Below are 23528 nucleotides of genomic sequence, written 5' to 3' on the forward strand. Positions count from 1 at the left end.
TCCATCCAGACTTGTGCCTTACTTGTGTGATTTATCCAGTAAGAACTCCCTCTGATACATCAAGCAGAGAATGAACTTGTTTTGTTTTCTTTTCAAGCTGGTCAGATGATCTGAACCCACCACAGGTGATTCATTCCCTATTGCCCCTCCTTTTGGAGACCAGCACAGAGAGTGTGGCAGAGATAAGCAGCAACTCCCTAGAAAGGATCTTGGGCCCTGCAGAATCAGACGAATTCCTGGCACGTGTTTACGAGAAGTTGATCACAGGATGCTATAACATACTGGCTCATCACTCTGATCCAAACAGGTAACTTTGGGTAGCTTGTAGTTCTCCTCCAACAAAGCTATGTACAGGGAATTACTACAGATATACATCAGTGTTGCTTCTTCAACAGCACAACAGAAAAGCAAAAAAAATCAGCTTATTTTTATCCCTTGAAGGCATCTAAACTTGTAGGCTGAAAAGATGAGATATTTTATTCATATGACCAGAGTTTTCAGCACTGCCATTCAAGCAGTGAGGATTTTCACCAGCTCTTGTCACTCCAGATGGGAGCATCTGTGAATCTGAATAGTTTTTTATTTAAGCAAATAGAAAATTATGTAAACACAAGCTGAGGATGCTGACCTAACTTGCTTTATATTCCTTTGTCTCTGCTCTTGCTGTTTGTAAGGATGGCTAATCCCTGCTTTATCATAGCAAACTAACCAGATTTGTGCTTCCCACCCTGTACTCACTGTGTCTAGAGAGGGAATAAATAAGCTTAATGCACAGATGTTGATTCTGCCCTTCTGAAACATAAACCCATCATTAGGCATGATGATGTTGCATCTTTTTAACACTGATCCTTTCTGGATGGAAGATATTCAGAGGGAGATCTACTGTGCCTTCTGGTAGAGAGTGTAAATGTAATTGGATTTGATTGCAGAATGCATTGCAGTGTAGGGATGAACACAGGAGAGAATGGGGAAGAGTAACACTAAAAGAGACTTAAAGTATAACAAGAGCAGGCATTTACAGGAATCTATAAAGTGAGGATTATGAAAGGTCTAGATTACTCGAGGTTTCTGAATGTGGGACTTATATGTGTCATGTGCCACCTTTTTTCTGAACATATGGTGGGTTTATTGGTGTTTATTTGTTCATCAGCTGTTTTCCTCCTGTCTCTTGGAAGGAGAGCTGCTTTCAGTTAGTGCAAAGTTTATTAGCATTGTATTAGCAAGATGGATCACTTCTTGCCTCTTGGAATTGTTGGAATTGTTGAAATTGCTCTTGTATATTCTCTTCTAATATCCATCTTTTGCATGATCCTCAGTGGCCTGGATGAGTCCATCTTAGAGGAATGTTTGCAGCATCTGGAGAAGCAGCTGGAGAGCAGCCAGGCCCGAAAAGCCATGGAGGAATTCTTTTCAGAAAGGTGAAGTCATCCTGAAGGTTACATCCCAAGAACTTTATTTCTCATCCATTTTCTCTTAGCTTGTCACTGTCAAACACCTAAGTGATGTTAATACAATTGCACAGGAAGATACAGCACTGTGTAGTGACAGGATGCCCTTCAAGCAGTGCAGGAGAGTGTGAAAAGACTTTCTGTGTGGGAGAGGACCCAGGCCTTTGTCACTCCAAATAAAATACTCAGAGAGCCCTCATAGTGATCATCAGTGGGGAATCTTGCAAGATGTCTGTTTGGTCAAAAGAGGAGATCTTGAGAGGTGTTTATAAGGTTTTTGAGAGATGTTTATGAGGCAACTACAGAATTCTAACTTCTCTTAGTGCTTCCTTGGGGCAACAGGTTGTCAATTTTAAGGGTGGATTTGGGGTGTTAACCTGACTTAGGATCATGAAGGCAAATTGAGATGGAAACAGCAAAACACAAGAGTGTTCTGAAGAGAGCTCATGATGTTTACAAACAGCTGAGAGTTTGCTGTTTGTCTGAAAGCCATTTCTGTGGCTTGGGTGCTGAGCATTGTTAATACAAACTAGTGCCAATCTTAAATGTGAGGGCAGGTGTAAGTGCAAGTGAAAAAAATGAATGAGGCTGACTTAATTTCCTTTTCCATATAGTGGAGAACTGGTCCAGATCATGATGGCAACAGCCAATGAAAACCTCTCAGCAAAGTTCTGTAACAGGGTGCTGAAATTCTTCACCAAGCTCTTCCAGCTAAGTAAGTGATTGTTGAATCTCTGTTGTCCTGCCTCTGTCCACCTTATACTTGTAGTATGCTGTGATATAAAGATGCATGAAGGAAAAACTATAAGAGGAGATGGTGCAACAGCTTCACACTTTTAGTGGAAAGCCATTTTCAAACAGGTTCATTGTAGCATTTGTCACTCACTAGTGATTTTCTCCACCAGCTGAGAAGAGTCCCAATCCCAGCCTGTTGAGACTCTGTGGCTCTTTGGCTCAGCTGGCTTGTGTGGAGCCTGTACGTCTCCAGGCCTGGTTAACCAGGATGACCATGTCCCCACCCAAAGATTCAGATCAGCTGGATGTTGTGCAAGAGAACAGGCAGCTGCTGCAACTCTTGACAACTTACATTGTCCGAGAAAACAGGTAAAGTACAGCTTTTGTCATTTCTTTAGTGTGCTGGTTATTTCTTGTGTGCACTAAACATGCAAATTACCTGTGAGTTGTAGAGTCTTACATCTGGGAAAGAACAACCCCATGTATTAGTACAGGTTGGGGAATGAACTCTTAGAGAGGGGAAAGGGAGCTGGGGATCCTGGTGGGCAGCAGGATGAGCACGAGACAGCCAAATGTGCCCTCGTGGCCAAGAAGGCCAATGGCATCCTGGGGTGGGTTAGAAGGGCTGTGGGATCAGAGAGATTCTGCTCCCCCTCTGCCGTTGTGAGACCACGTCTGGATAGGACAAGGGGCAGTGGGCACAAGCTGGCACAGAAGAGGTTCCAAAGAAACACAAAGGAAAACTTCTTCCCTGTTGAGGTGAGGGAGCCCTGGCAGGGGCTGCCCAGATGGGCTGTGGAGGCTCCTTCTCTGGAGACATTCCAACCCAGCTGGATGAGTTCCTGTGTGCCCTGCTCTAGGTGGTGCTGCTCTGGCAGGGGGGTTGCACTGGATGAGCTTTCCAGATCCCTCCCAGCCCTTTGAGGTTCTGTGAGTCTATGCAGTGATGGGGCATGGCTGTTTGCCTTGAAGTGCTCTTGCAATGTGGGAGCTTTGCTGTATTTCAAACCCTGTCTGAAACTCTGTTCTTTTCCCATTAGCCAAGTTGGAGAAGGCGTGTGTACTGTTCTACTGAGTACTCTAATACCAATGGCAACAGAAATGTTGGCCAATGGGGATGGCACAGGTTTCCCTGAACTGATGGTTGTGATGGCCACTTTGGCTAGTGCAGGGCAAGGTGCAGGCCACCTCCAGCTTCATGGTGCTGCTGTTGATTGGCTGGGCAGATGGTAAGAGCAAACTGTTTATTGCTGCTTTTTCATTTGCATTCATTGGACCTGATTTAAAAACAAATAATCCTGGTGACTTGGGGACAGAAGTTGATGTTTACTCATACACACTTATTGTTTAGTTTGATATTTGGAATCTGAAGTGTCTGAGGGAGACTGATCTGTGTCCTCTCCTCAAGAACAACTGTGTGTTGTCTTTGTCTTTTCCCTTTGTGAAGGTTTAATCACTGCATTTATACATCTCCTGTTGTTAATCTAAAGCAAACTGAATGCTTGAAACTTGGTGAGAACTGAGTTTGTGCTTCCCAGAGACTGTTAGCTGTAACTGCCTTCTCCATGGTTTTGTGTTACAGCAAGAAATACCTGTCTCAAAAGAATGTGGTAGAAAAAATGAATGCAAACGTCATGCAAGGGAAGGTAAGACATGGGACTATTGCCTCACTGGCAGGAATCAATCACAAACATGGAATCAGGTGTCTCCTTTGCTGGTTTGGTTTCATAGTGGGGGTTTTAAAGCAATTTGATCAGGAGGGAGTGTTCTCATTTCTTGCCTTATAGCAGTTATTATGGGATTTAAGTATTGCCTCTCATTTTTCATTCATCTCTGCTTTATAGCATGTGACTATCCTGGAGTGTACATGCCACATCGTCTCTTACCTGGCTGATGTCACTAATGCCCTGAGCCAGACCAGTGGCCAAGGACCAAGTCATCTGTCTGTTGATGGAGAGGAGCGAGCCATCGAGGTGGATTCAGACTGGGTGGAAGAGCTGGCAGTGGAGGAGGAGGACTCTCAGGCTGAAGATTCGGTAGGCAATAGTCACAGTTAGTGCTGCAAGTGAGATGAAGGTTTATTTTACAGCTTCCAGAGGAGAAGTACTCAGGTTATAGATGGAGATTTTTATTGGTGGTGTTTATTTCTTGATGTGAGACTGAGTGAAGGATCCTTATTGTCAGATCTGAAAGAGAATTGAATATCTGTCGTTTGTGCACAGATCTGTTGACTTTGTCATGTCAACAACAGATGAAAGGTGTTCTTAGAAGATAAAAAGGGAGAAATGGAGTAAGATGGGTTTTCCTGCTATTTTTTTATCAGTTACTAGTTTTTACATCAACAAGCAAGTTAGATAAGGCTTTCAAGTGCTGTTTGGTGGAAAAAGCCCTGTTATTAATGCACTCTTTAATATTTGTCACCCCAGTGCATTATTTTTGGTCACGTTTTCTTTGTTTTGTTCACTCTTGCAAGTTGCTATGAAATGCTGCCATCTCCTCTTCCATGAGGTTTGATACCAGCTGCTTTCTTTGAGCTTGGTAGTGCTGAAACTTGCTGTCCTTAAAATGTGCATTTAGTGTCTGTGGAGGCATATTTTGTACTGTGTGCCTTCACTGTAGCTGCAGTTACAACACCTTTCTAAACCAACTTTCTTCTTGACAGGATGAAGATTCTCTTTGTAATAAACTCTGTACCTTCACCATCACACAGAAAGAGTTCATGAACCAGCATTGGTAAGAATCTCAAACTTGTGTTCAGAGCTCCAACCTGATATTTCTGGCCATTGAGATGGAGACAAATGCAGTCTTTGGAGCCTTCCTGAGGCACTCTGTTAACTCATCTGACTTCTTTTGTGCAGGTATCACTGTCACACTTGCAAGATGGTTGATGGAGTTGGTGTTTGCACAGTTTGTGCTAAAGTTTGTCACAAGGATCATGAGATTTCTTACGCCAAGTACGGGTCGTTCTTCTGTGACTGTGGAGCCAAGGAAGATGGCAGTTGCCTGGTAAATGCTCTTCATGTCAACACAAAAGCTATGGGTTTAGGAGTTCCTGAGGTCTTTTGCAGAGGTTTCTGTTCTGCAATAAGTTACATCATGTTAGAAGTGTGTAAGGGTACCAAGACACAAAGGCCTTGGCTTTATAATGAACCCTCTTAATTTGCACCTTGCCTGGGAGCTGTTTTTTGTTCACCATGTTGATAAATCTCTGCCCTGGTGACTACTGGGATTCCACCTACTTTTACACAATTTGCAAGTTAACTTCATCTACTCAGCATTCAGATACTAGCAGCAAACAAAATCACTTAATCATCAATCTGGAAGTGTTTCTAACACTTGGCTGGACAGTGACATGCCAGGTGCTGTTGTGTTATTTCTTTAAAGTTGTCTAAGAGAACTGCACCCTGTTTCTTCAAAGCTGTGTTAATCTTTGCTGCTGTTGGAATCTGTACTCATCAGGGATAAAACTCAAGTCTTGTCAGTGGTAAAATTGAGTCTGATTTTGAGCTTTTAGCATTGCTGTGTTGTTTCCAGGCTTTGGTGAAGAGAACTCCCAGCAGTGGGATGAGCTCTACCATGAAAGAGTCTGCCTTCCAGAGTGAGCCCAGGGTGCCTGAGAGTGTCATTCGACATGCCAGCACCTCTCCTGCAGAGAAAGCCAAGGTCACCATCAGTGAGGGGAAGGGCCCTGATGAGGAAAAACCCAAGAAGAGCAGCCTCTGTAGAAATGTTGAGGGCTGTCGAGAGGAATTGCAGTCCCAGGTATGGTTATAATGGCTCAGGTAGGATTTATTATGGTAATAAGCTAAACATAAGCCAGCAATGTGCTCTTGTGGCCAAGAAGGCCAGTGGTATCCTGGGATGCATCAAGAAGAGTGTAGGCAGCAGATGAGGCCTCATCTGGAGTCCTGTGTACAGTTCTGGGCTCTCCAGTTCAGGAGAGACAGGGAACTGCTGGACAGAGGCCAGTGCAGGGCTCCCAAGATGCTGAGGGGACTGGAGCATCTTCCTTATGAGGAAAGGCTGCGGGACATGGGGCTGTTTAGTCTGGAGGAGACTGAGGGAGGATCACATTAGTATGTACAGATATCTAAATAGTGGGTGTCAGGAGGTTGGGGCAGCACTTGTTTCCAGTGCCAGGACAAGGGGTGATGGGATGGAGCTGGAACACAAACAGTTCCATTGAAACATAAGGAAAAACTGTTTCAGTGTTTCAGTGAGGGAGCCCTGGCCCAGGCTGCCCAGGGAGGGTGTGGAGGCTCCTTCCTTGGAGGTTTCCAAACCCACCTGGACACGTTCCTGTGTGACCTGATCTAGGTGGGAGCTGCTTTGACAGGGGTTTGGACTGGATGAGCTCTGCAGGTCCCTTCCAACCCTTAAGATTCTGGGATTTTATGATTCTGTGATTATCAGCTAGCAGTTAAAAGAAGCTGGTTTATGATGAGGCTCTCAGGCAGACTGTGTTGGTTATCAGCCAAGCTGCTTGATTTTTATGCTTCTCTTTATAAGAGAGATCTTAAAGATGGTGACAGGCTTTAAAGAGAAGTTGACATGCAGCTCTTGTGAAAACTCCCAACAGGGGTCTCTTGTGCTTCACTCACATCATCCATTTCTTACAGGCCAACTTCTCCTTCGCACCTTTGGTGCTGGAGATGCTCAACTTCCTGATGGATGCTATTCAGATAAACTTCCAGCAAGCTTCAGCCATGGGGAGCAGCAGTCGTGCCCAGCAAGCCCTCAACGAGCTCCACACTTTGGACAAGTCAGTCGAAATGACAGATCAGCTGATGGTAAGATCCTAAAGGCACTGACGACATCCTGGCTACGTGGGATCACTTTCTTTAAACAGCAAACTGCTGACACTTCTTTATGTGTTTTAATTAATACCTCAGGTCCCAACTCTTGGCTCTCAGGAAGGTGCTTTTGAGAACGTCCGGATGAACTACAGCGGTGACCAGGGTCAGACCATCCGGCAGCTGATCAGCGCCCACGTGCTGAGGCGCGTGGCCATGTGTGTGCTCTCCTCCCCGCACGGACGGCGCCAGCACCTCGCCGTCAGCCACGAGAAGGGCAAGGTGGGTTCTCTGCCCCTGCAGAGACTTTGAGGGGTTTGGAAAAGGAGAAGGAAGCACAATGGGATTTGTTCTGCCTGTGCTGAGATCTGGATTTGTTGTCAAGTAGTAACAGAACTTGAGAAAAGCCTCTCGGAGTTGCTGAGGCACAAATGGTGGAAACTGCAGGAGCTGAAGTTGTGCCAGGGGAGGCTGAGATTGGAGATTGGGAAGGACTTTTTCCCTGAGAGCATTACCAGCCCCTGTCCGAAAGATGAGGCATCCTTTGGTTCAGCACAGAGGAAGGGGTGTGCTTGAGTTCAGCCAGAACGTTGCCTGAGGCAACAGTATGTCCATTTTTGGGTGGAAAACAGTCAAGATGGTTGAACTCAGAAAGTGATGGGAAATGGAGTTAAATCCCATCACCAGTGGTGTTCCCCAGGACTCAGTGTTGGGCCTGGTTCTGTTTAACATCTTTACCAATGGTCTGGATGAGGGGTTTGAGTAATGACTGTCAGGACAAGAAGAAATGAGCTCAAGTTGCCCCAGAGGAGGTTGAGGCTGGAGCTGAGGCAGAACTGTTTCCCTGAGAGGGGTGTCAGCCCCTGTGCCAGGCTGCCCAGGGAGCTGGGGGAGTGCCCAGCCCTGGAGGGATCCCAAAGGCGTGGAGCTGAGGTGCTGAGGCTGTGGGTCAGTGCTGGGCTGGGCAGTGTGAGGACAGGGCTGGGACTGCAGCAGCTTCAAGGGCTTTAACAACTGAAGCAATTCCATGATTCTCTGACAGTGTCACAGCTGAAATCAAAATGCTTTTTTCTCCCCAGTAGCAAAGTTTGGTAACTTAAGTTGGTTTTGTTCTGCAGATCACAGTCCTTCAGCTCTCAGCATTACTGAAACAAGCAGACTCCAGCAAAAGAAAATTGACCCTTACTCGCCTTGCATCTGCACCTGTTCCCTTCACTGTCCTGAGCCTCACTGGCAATCCCTGCAAGGAGGATTACCTGGCTGTGTGTGGACTGAAAGTAAGTGCCTGACAAACCTTTTTCTCGGTGATTGGAAACAGCAGCAGCTCAAAACCAGCTGCATTTCTTTCTCCTGAGGAGCTGGCAGAGCTGGCTCCAGAGGTCTGTCACTAATCAGTGAATCATTTTCCTATGAGATATATGAAGTGAAAGAAGTAGGACCTGTATGAATAATACAATAAATGAGACAGTGCCTTAAAATAAGACTTCTTATTGTATTTAGGCCAATTTTAAGACAGGAGTCAATGTTTAGTCACATGAAAGTTCGAGTTAGTCTGTAACAACTAGTGTTTTGTACCAGGGACTCCTCTTTATTGTATTCTCCTAAATTTAGACCCAACTTTCACAGCTCAAAATCCACAAATCTGTTATTTAGCCAAGAAGCAGCTGGACTCTGTCTGGCTTTGGTTTGAGTTTTATGGGGTTGTTTTTTTCCTTTCCAAACTTTCACATCATTTATCTTCAATGCAAGAATTTTAGATGCTTGTTGTATGACTGATTAGGCCTGAAAGCAGTGCTGGCTTTGACTCTCTCCTTGGCTTGAAATGTTTGTAAATGTTTTATCCTATTACTTGAACATGTTTGTTTTCCATCACTCCAGGACTGCCATGTATTAACATTCAGCAGCTCTGGGTCAGTCTCTGATCATTTGGTACTTCATCCCCAACTAGCCACTGGAAATTTTATCATTAAAGCTGTGTGGCTGCCAGGATCTCAAACAGAACTTGCTATTGTGACTGCAGACTTTGTGAAGGTATGTTTGCTCAGAAGCTGGTGACATTAGGTCTTCTTTCAGACATTGGAGTCTGTTTCTTTGTGGAGTTGCATGTGGATGAATGGAATCATGTTCTTAGAAATAACTTGGACATACACATTTGTGATAATTGGCTACTCTTATGAGAAAAAGCAAACCCAAAGAACTCAAAGAGCAAAAGAAACACTGTGACATCTAATGGCTCTTCCCTTGTCCCAACTCTTGTCTGTTTGCACTGTGCTGTATCATAGTAGTTACTTGTTTCCTTCATTCTTCCCCACAGATTTACGATCTCTCTGTGGATGCCTTGAGTCCAACCTTCTATTTCCTTCTACCGAGTTCCAAAATCAGGGATGTCACTTTCCTTTTCAACGAAGAGGGGAAGAACATAATAGTGATCATGTCCTCTGCTGGGTACATCTACACACAGCTCATGGAAGAGGCGAGCAGCGCCCAGCACGGACCGTTCTACGTCACCAACGTGCTTGAGGTCAACCATGAGGACCTAAAGGTGCTGGTGACTTCCCTCTCTTGTAGTGTGGGCTGCAGTGACTTTCTCTCTGTGGTTTGTCTTACATTTGAAGACAGAAGTTGCCTTTTCTTTCCTTTTAACCCCCCTGTTCTAGATCAATGAGCTTGCTGTTCCTCTAAAGAGAGAAGTATCCTTGCAGTAAAAAGGATTTGGGGGTGAAAATGAAACCCCTTGATCCTTTCATCCAGAAAATAGAGCATGTTTTCCATGGCTGGCTCTGAAGTCATGCCCAGCAGGATTTCTCAGCAGGGAAATGGCTTCAGAGAAGTGTTGTTCTCAGAGCAAGGCACTCCAGAGGTGCAGTAAGCAGAGTGATAGAGTCACTGACCATTGCTGAGGCTGCAGAGGTGCAGTGAGCCTTTGCTTTTGGTCAATAGCAGCTCTGTAGTCTGGGGACTGACTTTTAAAATCTGTCCATGCTTTTTGCTCGATGTTTTTTACCCCAACTTGCTCCAAAACAGGGGAATAGATGAGAAGAAGGCCCTCAGGAAAGCTCTTTTGTGAGCTGGGAACATGGGGAGTGCTCCATGTGAGATTGTCGTACAACGTTGAAGCGCAGAGATGCTGTAGCCTAGGGCACTACCTCCAGCCTGTGGGGATGCAATCTCAGCATCCCCTTCAGAAGCCTTTGAAGTGTCTGATGGATGAGTTTACCAAGGAGTTCAGCTTAGAAAATTGTCATTCAGGGCTGAGTCCTCTCAGTGATGGGGAGGGGATGAAGAAGCTGCTTTTGGAATAATTCCATCATGAGACATTTAAAAGCTTTGACAGAGTGTTTTGGAGGATGTGTGTTTTTCTTCACTGTTGTTTGTCTTTGACCCCACAGGACAGTAATGGTCAGGTAGCAGGAGGTGGTGTGTCTGTGTATTACTCCCACGTGCTACAGATGCTGTTCTTCAGTTACTGTCAAGGCAAATCCTTTGCAGCCACCATTAGCCGGGCCAATCTGGAAGTGCAGAGGCTATTCCCAATTAACATAAAGAGGTGAGGCCCCTGTGGAAGACTCCCCTGAAGTTTCCATGTCTGTTTATTAGTAATAAATATTACCAATTGCTCTTACCATCCCAGCTCTGAATGGCCAAAGCTTGTGATGAAGATCCCCTTTTTGACTGATGGTTTCTTGCCACTTTTCATGGTGCTTCTACCCACATTGTGGAATGATTTAAAGCCAAAGCTGTCTGGTTTTGCAGTGGGACCATGTATGAACTCTTCTTTTTATCATCCACCTAGAATTTCACAGCAGAAAGGTGGCTTCAAAGCAGTCTTGCTGCACAGTGTGGAGCTGCCACTGGTGCAGCAGCTGGAACTGATGGGATTACCCACCCTCATGGAGGCTGCAGAACAGGAAGCCTTTTGTTTCCTTTCAGCACCAGTACTGCGGTGGACCTTGTGTATTGTGCAAGTCAAGGCTTATTTTCAGACTGCCTTGAGGGAAACCAGTCTCTTGTGCTATCAGTGTGTCAAGAAAAAAGCTCTTTTGTCATCTGCTCGGACAAGCAGAGCTGGGCATTTAGGCCATGGACTCTTCACTAGCTTGACACAAAGCCACTGTCATGAGTAGGCTCTCCAGAAGAGTCAGGTTCCAAGAGCTTCCTACCAAAAGCCAAGTTTGGCTTAGTCTTTTTACAGCAGTGAGCAGAGTCACACAGATCCTCCTTCATTGGCCTCTCCTTAGTGCTGCTGGGCACGTTGAGATGTGGAACCATGCTTCAGATAAAATAGACAGCTAAAAGCCATTTTTAAATCACTCCCTTTCTTTGGGGCATAAAAAGTGTCATTCCTTGAGCTTTCAGGGTAGAGATCAGAGCTGTGGATTGGGATGCTTGTGTCTTCTGCCTCCTCAAGTGACTCTCTCAGGTTTCTCACCTGTAAACTAGGCACTGATGTTCCTGGCTGGTTGTTAACGCTGTGAAGTCCTGCTGAGGATGGAGCTTTAACTGCTTTGAAGGGTGATGAAGTTCATGTAAATCAATGTCACTGTGCCCTTCATCTCTTGCAGTTCAAATGGTGGGAGTAAGACTTCACCAGCACTGTGTCAGTGGTCTGAGGTGATGAACCATCCTGGCTTGGTGTGCTGTGTTCAGCAAACCACAGGTGTCCCGCTGGTGGTGATGGTGAAGCCAGACACCTTTCTCATCCAGGAGATTAAAACCTTGCCAGCCAAAGCCAAGGTTAGTCACAATTCTCTCTATTTTTAGCCCTTAAAATGTGGTTTATTGTCTTCCCATCAATAAGATCTCTAGTCTTTGCAGCTTTTCTAATGCAAAGTTTGTTTCTTCAATCCCTTGACTTTCACTGCTTGCCTTTGCAGATCCAAGACATGGTGGCCATCCGCCACACAGCCTGCAATGAGCAGCAGAGGACCACTATGATCCTCCTGTGTGAAGATGGCAGCTTGAGGATCTACATGGCCAATGTAGAGAATACCTCTTACTGGCTCCAGCCCTCTCTCCAGCCCAGCAGCGTCATCAGCATCATGAAGCCAGTTCGCAAGCGCAAGGCGGCTGCTATTAGTAAGAGACTTCTCATACATACCTGGTACAAGGTAGCAGTGGCAAGTTTAGATGCAAAGACTGGTCAGCATCCTGTAGACACTTAAGATATCCACTTCTGACAGTTACCTCATGGATAAGTACCTAAATCTGGCTAAAATGTTTGTGTAAATGTGTGTGAAGTGACACACGGGCAAGTTTGTTCTGCAGCTTCTTTTTGCCACAGCTTTGCCTTTTAAGAATGTATTTTGTCAAAAACATCTCTTTTCCCTTGTAGCAACTCGCACATCCAGCCAGGTGAACTTCCCTATTGACTTCTTTGAACACAACCAGCAACTCACAGATGTGGAATTTGGAGGCAATGACCTCCTGCAGGTTTATAATGCTCAGCAGATAAAGCACCGGCTCAATTCCACTGGCATGTATGTGGCCAACACGAAGGTAAATGGGGAGATCTGGGGATCCTCTGGGGCTTCTGTGTGACATTATTGTCTGGATTGAGAACATGCCTTTTCTTAGAAGTCTGCTTTGTTCAAATGACCATGTGCAAACCCTGTGAGGCTCTTAAATAAAGTGGAGGCACCTGCAGACAGCCTTCAGAAGTTTTTGACTTCACCTTTCTGCGCTGGGGTTTGTTTTCTGCAGCCTGGAGGTTTCACCATCGAAGTGACAAACAATAACAGCACAATGGTGATGACTGGCATGAGGATCCAGATTGGCACACAGGCAATAGAGAGGGCACCCTCCTACTTGGAGATCTTTGGTCGCACCATGCAGCTGAACATGACCAGGGCTCGTTGGTTTGACTTCCCTTTCACTCGAGAGGAAGCCTTGCAGGCTGACAAAAAACTAACCATCTTCAGTAAGTCTTTGTTAATAGTTTGCTTTCACCTCCTGTTTGTTTCTCTTGGGTGCTTCACCTCCCAGGAGGGAAGGTTTCCACAATCTCTTCCTTTGACCTGTCTACAGAAACAGTTTGAGAGGTGGAACCTAAACATGTAATAACTTTATGTCCCAGTTTGTTACTGCAGTGGATAAATATGTAATAGCTCAGCTCAATAATTCTGTGTTAAGGTAAGGAAAGTGGCCTTGGAAAGGAGAGGAAACTGTCAGAGTGTCACAGTATAACCACTGTCCCTGACCTTATGAGGCTGTTCTTGTCTGTGTTCACAGAAACTGTTTTTAAGACATTTCTCTTGTCCCTGCAGTTGGGGCCTCTGTGGATCCTGCTGGAGTCACAATGATGGATTCCATAAAAATTTATGGCAAAACCAAAGAGCAGTTTGGATGGCCTGATGAACCCCCTGAGGATTTCCCATCTGCTTCAGTGAGCAATGTCTGTCCTCCAAACCTGAATCAAGGGAATGGCACTGGAGACACAGAGTCAGCTGCCCCTGCTGCTGCCAGTGGCACTGTCCTGGAGAGGTATTTCTGCAGCCTTTCTTTTCTTTCTCCTTAAAGATGGTAGTTGGACTTAGAGAGAGAACTTAGGAATGTTTGTGTGCCTTTCCTGACTGAGAGAACTGAAGGAAGTTAGTGAGTTGTTCTCACTGCCATACAAAACAACAACTGAAAAGTCTTCTAAGGTGGGCTTTGTGCTCACTGTTGATTGATCTGCTGGAGTAGCTGGGTAGGTCTGTGTGCGTGCTCCCTTTTTGCTGAGTTCATTTGTTATGGCAGTCTTGAAGACCTGAAAGAGATTTCTGCCTTCTTGGTACATTTTCTCATTTCAAGCTGGTCCTTTTTCGTTCTCCAGAGCTCCCAAAGGTTAGGTCTCTCTGAAATCAAGTTCAGTTTTGAGGAAGGCTTTGTGTGTGAGTTTGCTTTACAGTTAGTGGTTCCCAGCGACTCAGCTTGTCGCTCGCTCATCTAACGTGGTGAAGAAGGTGGTGTTTCCTCCCCATACCTCCACTCAGAATCAAACCACAGGGGTAAGCTGGGCATATATTTAGCAGAAGAAAGAGAAATGATTTGTTTTAATGTCTACTTTGTGTTCTTCCTCTGAAGCTCACACCATAAAGGGCTGTAGAAAGCCTGGCAAGCTAGGGTGGGTGGGAAATAGATCGAAGAGGAACTAGCACTGTTGAAAAAGGAGCATTGTAAGGGATATGCTGCTTGACTGAGTAAATGGTGGTTAGTTGTGTCTCACTGAAATTCTCAGGTAAAGGTTCAGGACTTGCAGTGGCAGTTATGCTCAGTGGAAGGACCTGTTTGACCACCCTTTCATATACTGGCTGATAGCTGATGGGATTTTTTTTCCTGTGCTTATTTTCTCTTTTCTCCCCTCCCTTGCTGTGGCATCTCCACAAGATGGCCCTCTCAGTCCAGACATCCCTTCTGGTTTTCCAAAGCACTGGGATTCTATTCTAAAAGCTCAGAACCAAGATACTGTTCCTTTTCTTTTCACTTACCCATCCCAGGAAGCAGCAAGGTTCCCTAGTAAAGGGCCTGTTGAGTAGGAATGGCAGGAGGCAGCTTTCCTATCAGAAGCTTCATGTCTGCACTTCAGATTTAACCATCAGTGCTGTTTTAAGCAATGTGCTTGGCTTCTTTCTCTGTGCTAGGTGGCCTGAATCCCCTTTGCTTTGCTGTTAGGCGAGTGTCTGCTGCTCAGATAGAAGGACCCACGCTCAGATTTACCGTCTCTAGCGCTCTCCCGGCTTCCTGATTGCCCCATTTAATTTGCCTTTTGCTTAGAATGTCTTCTTAGGGAGTTGTTTTGTTTCTGTGAGCTTTACACATTTTTTTCTTTTATGTTTTTTGTTTCCTTTTTCTTTGCTTCCCCCAAAAGTTCAGACACTGAGTCCCTTACCACCCTGGACCGGTTAGTATGCCATCCTTTTCTCTGCACGAATGAGTGTGTGTCAGGGAGACAGAGACACATGATGTGGCTTTTGTTAACTGAGGGTTGGGCTTTCTTTTTGGTTGGTTTGTTTGTTTTCCAAGTGACATTTGCTTCTTTACATTCTGGTCCTTGCATGGCAGATGGTTTATCTGTAAAGATAAGGTGGTTTGCAGATTCCTGCTGGGTACAGCATAACTGTTGCTTGTTTGATAGACTCCTCGCTTTGTTCCCTCCTTTATCCCACTTATATTCCCCTAATAGCTTTATAGAGAGTGGCTGTGGGTAAAAGAATGTGATGTTATTTATCACCACCAGACAAATTGTTTCTTCTACCTCCTGTCCAATCCTATGCTGTTATTTTTCCCCTTAATGTGATCTCTTCCCTCCTTTCCCCCCTTATTCTTGCACTACACTTGGTGTGTCAGATGGCATTTCAGGTAGTTGTACCTCGAGGCACAAAGTGGTGCTGCAAGGGAAATTCAGCACTCTGCAGCAAGTTGGCAGTGAGGTTTTCCCTTGGGGCGAGTGTTTTGCCAGCCTGCCTCACTGCTGCTCGCAAGTTTGGGCTTCAACATCTCTCACTTGGGTCATACCCAGTGCTCCCAAGTTAATTCTTCTCTGGAATACTCTGAAACTCCCAAACTGGAAAAAGCAACCTGTGTGAAAATAGCAAGAGTAGAATCTTGCTCCCTTAGCAAAGTCGGTTCCGCTTTTTCCCAAGTGTCGTACCAAGCCTTGATCTGCAGTCATGTGTACGTCTGTGGGCCATGGTGAATTGCTACTGTCAAGACAATCCAAGTTATCCCTGCTGCAGGCTGCGTAAGGAAATGTTTTATCCTCTTTGGGAGAGAAAAGCCTCTGTCTTTCAGCTGTGGATTATTAAAGCAGTCCTAAGTTTGTCTGTGAGCGTGAGCCAGGTTTAACTCTGGTCTGTAACACAATGAAATGATATGCATGGTGCCTGTGGCAGGTTTTATCATGCTTTGATTTTGTACTTGGCATTCGTTAGCTGTCTCTGAGCCACTCATGACTGTAGCCTGCATAAAGCAAAGTGCTAAGGAGAGAGGAGGGTTGCTGTACTCAAGCCTGCTTTCCTTTCTCCCTTCAGGCTAGTAGTGAGTTCTTTAGAAGCGCTGGAAAGCTGCTTTGCTGTGGGACCAGTCAACGAGAAGGCAAGTAACTTTCTGAATACATTCTTGAGCTTTCAGAGATGGGGGAGGAGGGGCAAGATCAACAGCACCTCCTGCAGCCCTGGGGGCCTGATAGGGAAGAGAGCTGCATCCCTTTTGCTCCAAGGGCTGATCTGAAAGTTGACTTAGTGAAAAGCATTTGCAACTAGTTTAGAATGACAATTGGCATTTGCATTTCTGGCTGGTGGGATTTTTGTGCTGTAGAGTGACCTCGTTTACAAAAACAGCAGGGTACAAGCCCATAAATCTCCAGAGGGACTTTTCTTGTGTAGACATGTGAAATGTTCTTTAAATGTCAAATAATAAATGGAGGAGGCTGTCAGACTGCATGGAAGGAAGGCAGAAACTTGCATGCAGGGTGTGAGGAGGGGAGGGGGCTGCAGGTGGACTGAGAGATCAGCCTCATGCATCACCTCAGTGGCAAATGTACTGCAGAATGTGATTGGGTTTTTTCTTTGTCTGTTCTTGGGAGCAGGAGAAGAATAAGATGGCAGCTCAGGAACTGGCCACTGTGCTACTGTCCATGCCAGCTCCTTCCAGTGTCCAGCAGCAAACCAAGAGCCTCTTGGCTAGCTTGCACACCAGCCGCTCAGCATACCATAACCACAAGGTAACGTGGTGCAAGGATTTCAGTGTCTCCTCTAACTCACCACTTCATGACTGAGGTTTAACACTCCCCTAGAAAACCCTTCCTCCACGCAGCAGACACCTGCTGGCCAGTTTTCCTTCAGTTCCTGCTGCCTCCCTTGCTGGCTCTTGTGTTCCACCACAACTTCACTACTTACAATGATTTTTGAAGCTTTTCATGGGAAGTAATTGATGTTAGTCAGAAATCAGAATCTCAAAGCACATGATTGTTTACAAACTATGTCCATAGCTCTGATTTCCATTTCCACAGGCATTTGGCTTAGGATGATGGGGAAATACCAGGGCAAGTGGTGGTCAGACTGTGTGCTGACAAGGTTGCAGTAAATGCAGATGCCTGCAGTTTAGCCTTCGCTAAGCACTTGAGGGACTGTGTTTATTATACACTGGTCTTCCATCCACATTTAAGCCTGAGGGGAAGCAAATGTGAAAATCTGTTCTCAAGCTAGATTTCTTTTGTTACAGAGTCACTTTTTCATAGTAGTTGTCCTTCCTAGGTGACATTGGCCAAGAGTTAAAGCAGCAGATGTCAGATTTCCCCAGGGTCTGTCCTGCACTTGTGCTTCAGTTGCTTTGTTGTGCTGCTGTCTGTTGTTTTTCTTTGCCTATATAGTCTTTCACTTCACAGGATCAAGCATTGCTAAGTAAAGCCATTCAGTATTTGAGTTCTTCAACTAAAGAAGGAAAGGACCTTGATCCTGAGGTATTTCAGAGGCTGGTCATCACTGCTCGATCCATTGCTATTATGAGACCCAACAATCTGGTGCACTACACGGAGTCAAAGCTGCCACAGCTGGAAACAGGTAAATAAGTCTGTAATTTCCTTGAACTTTCTGTTGTGATAACTGAAGTTGTCTTGGGATATCTGGTTCAATGTGACAGGGACTGTTTGACACAATTGTTAGGACATTGAAACCTCTTTAACAAGAGCCATTTCAAGTAAACCTGATGTTACCTTGCTTGTCAGTGCTTCCCCTGCACGTGTCTGACAACTGGTTTTTAATCTGTGCAGAGAGTGAAGAAGGGCAGGAGGCCCAGAAACATGCTGAAGGAGATGGCTGCACCTTTATTACCCAGCTGGTTAACCACTTCTGGAAGCTACATGCATCAAAGCCCAAAAATGCCTTCCTTGCCCCTGCCTGCCTGCCAGGTGTGCCAGCTCTTCATTTGCTGTTTCCAAGCTTGTGTGTTTTGAAGGATCCTCTTTTAAACTTGTAAACAGAGAAAATGACTTGTTCCAAACTATTCTTAAGATGATGATGGTACAGTTTGTGCTTTCTAAGATCTGCCTTTAAATTCTGCTCTAATGCTTTTGTTCAGCAGTAGGTGTGTTGTGTCAGTAAAAAGAGACTGGTGATTGATTTATTCCTGGGTGGTGTTGGAGGCTGTTCAGTGGTGCTGGTACATGGTGTGCACAGTATTCCATTAGACAGACCAGACTCATGTGTAAGCTCACTTTGAATTGAAGCTTGAATACATTTTGTGGTGCTTACACTGTGTCTTGAAGTCTACCAACAAAAGATGCTTCCTGTAGCATCTCCTTTGATGTGCTGAAGTGCAAAGGTAGTTGGTTACAGTCCTACTTTTATTCCTCCTTAGGTCTCACTCACGTTGAAGCTACAGTCAATGCTTTGGTGGATATTATCCATGGATACTGCACGTGTGAACTGGATTGTATCCATACAGCTTCCAAAATCTACATGCAGATGTTACTTTGCCCGGTGTGTAATTGTGCTCTGCTCTTCTTCACCCAGTTTAGAATGGATATTAGGAAAAATTTCTTCACTGAGAGGGTTGTCAAGCACTGGAACAGCCTGCCCAGGGAAGTGGTAGAGTCACCATCCCTGAGGGATTTAAAAGATGTGTGGATGTACACCGAGGGACACGTTTTAGGGGACTTGGCAGTGTGAGGTTTATGCCTGGCCTCAGTGATCTTAAAGCTCTTTTCCTTCTGTTACCCTGTAATATGAAGAGAATTAAATATAGTTAGAATTTCTGATTAGATGTAATAGAGATACAAAATAGAGGCAAGCAGACAAAAACATACAGTCAGAAGTGAATGAAGGAGAAATTTCTCCTTGTGTTTTAGTAGTGCTTGTTATGTGCTGCATGTGGAATGGCAAATGCTGCTCCGTGGCTGCTGGGAGAAACAGGACGTTTACAAGCTGGGTAGTGACATCATGACCAGCAGAGAGTCACAAGTGTATTTTTAGCTGTCCTGCCAAATATTGTGAATAAGCACTTAAAGCTTAAGAAGTGTAACGATTAACTGTTAACCCTCTAGGATCCCTCTGTGAGCTTCTCTTGCAAGCAAGCTTTGATCAGAGTGCTGAGACCAAGGAACAAGCGGAGACACGTCACCTTGCCATCCTCCCCTCGGAGCAATACTCCCATGGGTATGCAAGTTCCATTCTTTGCCTTTTCATGACCTACTGTCTTGGTCAGAAAAGATAAGAAAGTAATCTTATAAATTTGGACTAAAAACCCTAAAACCAGTCTGTCTTCTTTCTCTCTCTTGCTTCCCTAAAACCTTTTAGTTCTTTTCTTCTCCCCCAAAGGTTCTGGGGTTCTTTTCCTTTCAGTAGTAACCTGATTATTTTATCCAGGGGGTGGGAATCCAGTATTTTTATACTATCCCATATAGGAATTAGTATTTCTCTGCATCTTACCAAGTCCTCACAAATCAGCCATAAGGTGTGTGCAGAGCAGAGTTAGAATATCAGGTCTCCATCTGAGACATGTTTTAGCATTGATCTGAATTGTAGCTGTCAGGAAATCTCTCAGTCACTGGGGATAAGCTGAGATTTTATTTCCCAGCATTAATTGCCTTGTTCATGATGATGTGAGGTAAGTATATTTGTGGATTCATCCTTTGTAACTCAGGAGATAAGGATGATGATGACGATGACGACGCAGAAGACAAGCTGCAGAGTTCTGGGATAGCAAATGGGGAGCACATCCGACAGGAAAGCCAGGAGCAAAGTGAAGTTGATCATGGGGACTTTGAGATGGTGGTGAGTCCAGAGTGCTTCTCTCTACAGTATTTATCTTAGATACTTGAGTTTCATTTAGTTATCCATGTGTAGTGCTCCATGAGCTGGTGGTTGGTTGGTGAAAGCTCTCACTGTGTTTCCTCTCTGTAGTCTGAATCTATGGTTCTGGAGACTTCTGAAAATGTGAATAATGGGAACCCTTCTCCCCTGGAGGCTCTTCTGGCTGGAGCAGAGGGATTCCCTCCTATGCTGGATATTCCTCCAGATGCAGATGATGAAACAATGGTGGAGTTGGCAATTGCCCTGAGCCTGCAACAAGATCAGCAAGGTGAGATGGAGGCATTAGTGGCAGTCAAAAAGGTGATATGAGGAAATGGGGAAGAAACAATGGAGAAGCTCTTGAAGTCACCACCAACAAAGCAAAGTTAATGGAACTCTGAAATCCAGAGAAGGGGAGAGGTAACATAGTTCTTTCACAGAAGGACACTCATCATTTGTTTTCTTCTTGCAGGGAGCAGCAGTAGTGCACTTGGACTTCAGAGCTTAGGACTCTCAGGCCAAGCACCCAGCTCTTCATCCCTCGATGCTGGAACACTCTCAGATACAACAGCATCAGGTAACTGTTCACTGTGAGGAATCAAGCTTTAACCACCTAGAATTTGTCTGTAAATGTGGTTTTGAAGAACCAATTGTTACTATTGGCCTCAGATACTTTTGTTAGCATATTTATGGCCTTTTCCTGCTTTCTTGGCTTAATTGTAGGCTTCCAAGGAAGTTATTTGCTCTCCTTAAAGGAAACAAAATAAACCATGTACTTGTATTCCCATTGTGTTTATAAACAACCAGACATTGTTCTTCAAGTAACTTGCATGGTTCTCTGTTTGATGGGAAGGTTTCCTTCTCAGGGTGTCTCCTCTCCACTGCCTTCAGCAGGCTCAAACATGCTGATGGACACACTTCTAAGTTCCCTTTCGATTTGTAGTTAAAAATTGTCACAAAACCCAAAGATAAAGATTCGTGTCTCTTCTTTTATAGCATCTTTTGAAGTTGTATCAAGGCAGTGTTTTTACTTGTAACAGCTCTCTTCATTCTCTTAGCTCCAGCGTCTGATGATGAAGGCAGCACAGCGGCAACTGATGGCTCAACCCTTCGGACGTCGCCTGCAGACCACGGCGGGAGCGTGGGCTCAGAGAGCGGCGGCAGCGCTGTGGACTCTGTAGCTGGTGAGCACAGTGGTAAGTACCCCCTGCACCAATTTCTTTACTCTGTTTTCTGCTCATAGGGGCAGCAGGTCAAGGGAGGATCTCTCCTTGCCCTCTGCTGTGACCTGGTGAGGCCTCATCTGGAGTCTTGTGTCCAGTTCTGGGCTGCTCAGCTCAAGAGGGATAGGGAACTGCTGGAGAGAGGCCAGTGCAGGGCTATTCCTTCAAGATGCTGAGGGAACATCTCTGTGAGGAGGGAAGGCTGAGGGAACTGAGGCTGTTCAGCCTGGAGAAGAGAAGCCTGAGGGGAGACCTCATCAATGCTGATAAATACCCAAAGAATGGATGTTGGGAGGGTGGGGTCAGGCTTTGTTCTGTAGTATCCAGCAAGAAGTCAAGGGGTAACAGGTACAAGCTGGAACACAACAAGTTCCACTTAAACACAAGCAAAAACTTGTTTGGTGCTGAGGTGAGGGAGCCCTGGCCCAGGCTGCCCAGGGAGGGTGTGGAGGCTCCTTCTCAGGAGGTTTCCAACCCCACCTGGACACGTTCCTGTGCCCCCTGAGCCAGGGGAACCTATTTTAGCAGGGGGTTGGGCTGGAGGAGCTCTGCAGGGCCCTTCCAGCCCCCACCATTCAGGGATTCTGTGGTGCTGTAACAGGACTTCACTAGAGTGAGGGGGTGTGGATAATACTGGAAAAGAAGAAGTCTTAGTTCCAAATAGATGATACTGTGCATCATTAGAACCATAATTCCAAGGTGTAGCTCATCTGAGTTGCTGTGAAGCAGGGAAGGTGCCTGTTCCATTGTGCTGATGTTGCTTTTCCCTTCTTTTTCTTTCCTCAGTGTCTGGCCGTAGCAGTGCCTATGGGGACACGACAGCTGAGGGACATCCTGCTGGACCAGGCAGCGTCAGCTCAAGCACAGGAGCTATCAGCACTACCACAGGCCAGCAAGAGGGAGATGGCTCAGAGGGAGAAGGGGAGGCAGAGGGAGATGTCCACACCAGCAACAGGCAAGGAGCTTTGTATTTCTCTTCAAGAAGTGAGTAAGTCCATCTGTTGTCAGAATTGCTCTGCATCTACTTGACTGTGAAGTCTGAGCAAAGTCTGCTGCTCTCTCTGCAGATTTGATGCCCTTAGTTAGGATTTCCTCATGCTCTGAGCTTTTGTGGCAAATTGCAGTGCTCTGACAGGAATCTGCTGGGTCTAATATTTCATCTGATGTGTCTGAAAGTATTTTATGTCTGATTCCTGGCTTCTGACTTCCCAGGCTGCACATGGTCCGACTGATGTTGCTGGAGAGGCTGCTGCAAAACTTACCTCAGCTGAGGAATGTTGGAGGAGTCCGAGCCATTCCTTATATGCAGGTGAGTGAAGGGGACTCAGGAGCTCAGCCTTCATCAAACACTTCATCACTGCTACCACCAGGTTTCTATTTGCACATGCTTTTCCCTTTCTCTTTCCTGTGTGAGTCCATCTCTAAAGTGTTTGATCTGTAGTGCAGCAGTTGTTATCCATAGGTGTTTTCTTAGGCTTGGACTCTTTCTCAGTGTAGCCTCTCAGCTGGCTGATGAGCCTGAGGGCTAAAATCCTTGAACTCCAGATGACTCAAGATGAAATCTGTGATGTTTTGTGCAAGATAATCTGTATTTGTCTTGAAAATCAGGAACCTGCCTTCTACTAATTCTCTGACCTCTGTTCCCAGGTTATTCTGATGCTCACAACAGACTTAGATGGAGATGATGAGAAAGATAAAGGAGCTTTAGATAACCTTCTGTCCCAACTGATTGCAGAACTGTGCATGGACAAAAAGGTAAGCTGGAGTATGTGCACACCTCCCTGATTTGCTCCTTCTGGGCAGAATTTCTTTCCATGGAGCAGCTGAATGCATGGGAGTCACAGCAGCATGTTGCTGTGTGGATGGATTCAGGCAGTTTTATTTCTCTTGGCTCACTTGACATAAGGTAGAAAACAACATGAATGTAATTCCCACTGTTTCCTGGTTGTGGCATCCACAAGTGAGCAGGAAAATTTGGTTTGCTTATATAAAACTCTTCAGACTTGATCAGTGATGCACACTTGACATATATTGCCTTGCTTTGTGTGATACTCTGGCACCCAGGCCACTGCCTACCCTTATATCGAGGAATTTGTGCTGCTTTTTTGTCTTACTGTTTGAACTTCAACTAGAAATGCTGCATTGAGGATCAGAGCACTGAAATGTAGGTGCTTAGGACATTGTGCTCAGCTCTGTAAGTAAGCAAACAAACTCTCTCCTTGCAGGATGTGTCTAAGAAAAACGAACGCTGTGCAGTGAACGAAGTGCACTTGGTGGTGATGAGGCTGCTCAGTGTGTTCATGTCCAGAACTAAGTCAGGATCCAAGTCTTCTATTTGTGAGGTACAATCTTCAAATTGCTTTGTCAAGGGGATGATGTGGTTGGGGGGAGGGGGAGGGGTTTGTTCACCAAAGATGATCCAAAACTGAAAACCAGTTAAAAGCACTTTGGAAGAAAGATGATGATGAGTCTGTGATGTTACCTGACTCTTGTGGAAAGAGTCACAATGGAAGCAACCAACATGCAAAGACAACTGCATTCACTGCTTGATGCCCTGTTTCT

At 45.4% G+C, this 23528-nt stretch overlaps 1 protein-coding gene across 2 annotated transcripts in view; it reads left to right on the plus strand.

Annotated features, from left to right (window-relative positions):
• UBR4 (ubiquitin protein ligase E3 component n-recognin 4) overlaps positions 1 to 23528 on the plus strand; it is an 82208-nt gene that overhangs the window by 20774 nt on the left and 37906 nt on the right. Inside the window, exons 29-63 of one of the 2 annotated variants that reach the window (XM_062013092.1) lie at positions 98 to 307; positions 1317 to 1418; positions 2063 to 2163; positions 2354 to 2552; positions 3224 to 3412; positions 3766 to 3829; positions 4028 to 4219; positions 4846 to 4916; positions 5042 to 5189; positions 5718 to 5945; positions 6803 to 6973; positions 7076 to 7258; positions 8095 to 8253; positions 8855 to 9007; positions 9291 to 9518; positions 10366 to 10523; positions 11539 to 11710; positions 11851 to 12052; positions 12309 to 12472; positions 12677 to 12893; positions 13240 to 13456; positions 15985 to 16048; positions 16542 to 16676; positions 17340 to 17514; positions 17724 to 17861; positions 18311 to 18432; positions 18996 to 19107; positions 19595 to 19725; positions 19855 to 20032; positions 20216 to 20320; positions 20802 to 20939; positions 21753 to 21921; positions 22179 to 22275; positions 22614 to 22721; positions 23192 to 23308. In XM_062013092.1, coding sequence (XP_061869076.1) covers positions 98 to 307; positions 1317 to 1418; positions 2063 to 2163; positions 2354 to 2552; positions 3224 to 3412; positions 3766 to 3829; positions 4028 to 4219; positions 4846 to 4916; positions 5042 to 5189; positions 5718 to 5945; positions 6803 to 6973; positions 7076 to 7258; positions 8095 to 8253; positions 8855 to 9007; positions 9291 to 9518; positions 10366 to 10523; positions 11539 to 11710; positions 11851 to 12052; positions 12309 to 12472; positions 12677 to 12893; positions 13240 to 13456; positions 15985 to 16048; positions 16542 to 16676; positions 17340 to 17514; positions 17724 to 17861; positions 18311 to 18432; positions 18996 to 19107; positions 19595 to 19725; positions 19855 to 20032; positions 20216 to 20320; positions 20802 to 20939; positions 21753 to 21921; positions 22179 to 22275; positions 22614 to 22721; positions 23192 to 23308 — 5317 coding nt within the window. The remainder of the gene's footprint in view (positions 1 to 97; positions 308 to 1316; positions 1419 to 2062; positions 2164 to 2353; positions 2553 to 3223; positions 3413 to 3765; positions 3830 to 4027; positions 4220 to 4845; positions 4917 to 5041; positions 5190 to 5717; positions 5946 to 6802; positions 6974 to 7075; positions 7259 to 8094; positions 8254 to 8854; positions 9008 to 9290; positions 9519 to 10365; positions 10524 to 11538; positions 11711 to 11850; positions 12053 to 12308; positions 12473 to 12676; positions 12894 to 13239; positions 13457 to 15984; positions 16049 to 16541; positions 16677 to 17339; positions 17515 to 17723; positions 17862 to 18310; positions 18433 to 18995; positions 19108 to 19594; positions 19726 to 19854; positions 20033 to 20215; positions 20321 to 20801; positions 20940 to 21752; positions 21922 to 22178; positions 22276 to 22613; positions 22722 to 23191; positions 23309 to 23528) is intronic. The other variant, XM_062013093.1, reaches the window with a different exon arrangement.

Source organism: Colius striatus, chromosome 21, assembly GCF_028858725.1.
Source record: "Colius striatus isolate bColStr4 chromosome 21, bColStr4.1.hap1, whole genome shotgun sequence".
Classification (NCBI taxonomy): domain Eukaryota; kingdom Metazoa; phylum Chordata; class Aves; order Coliiformes; family Coliidae; genus Colius; species Colius striatus.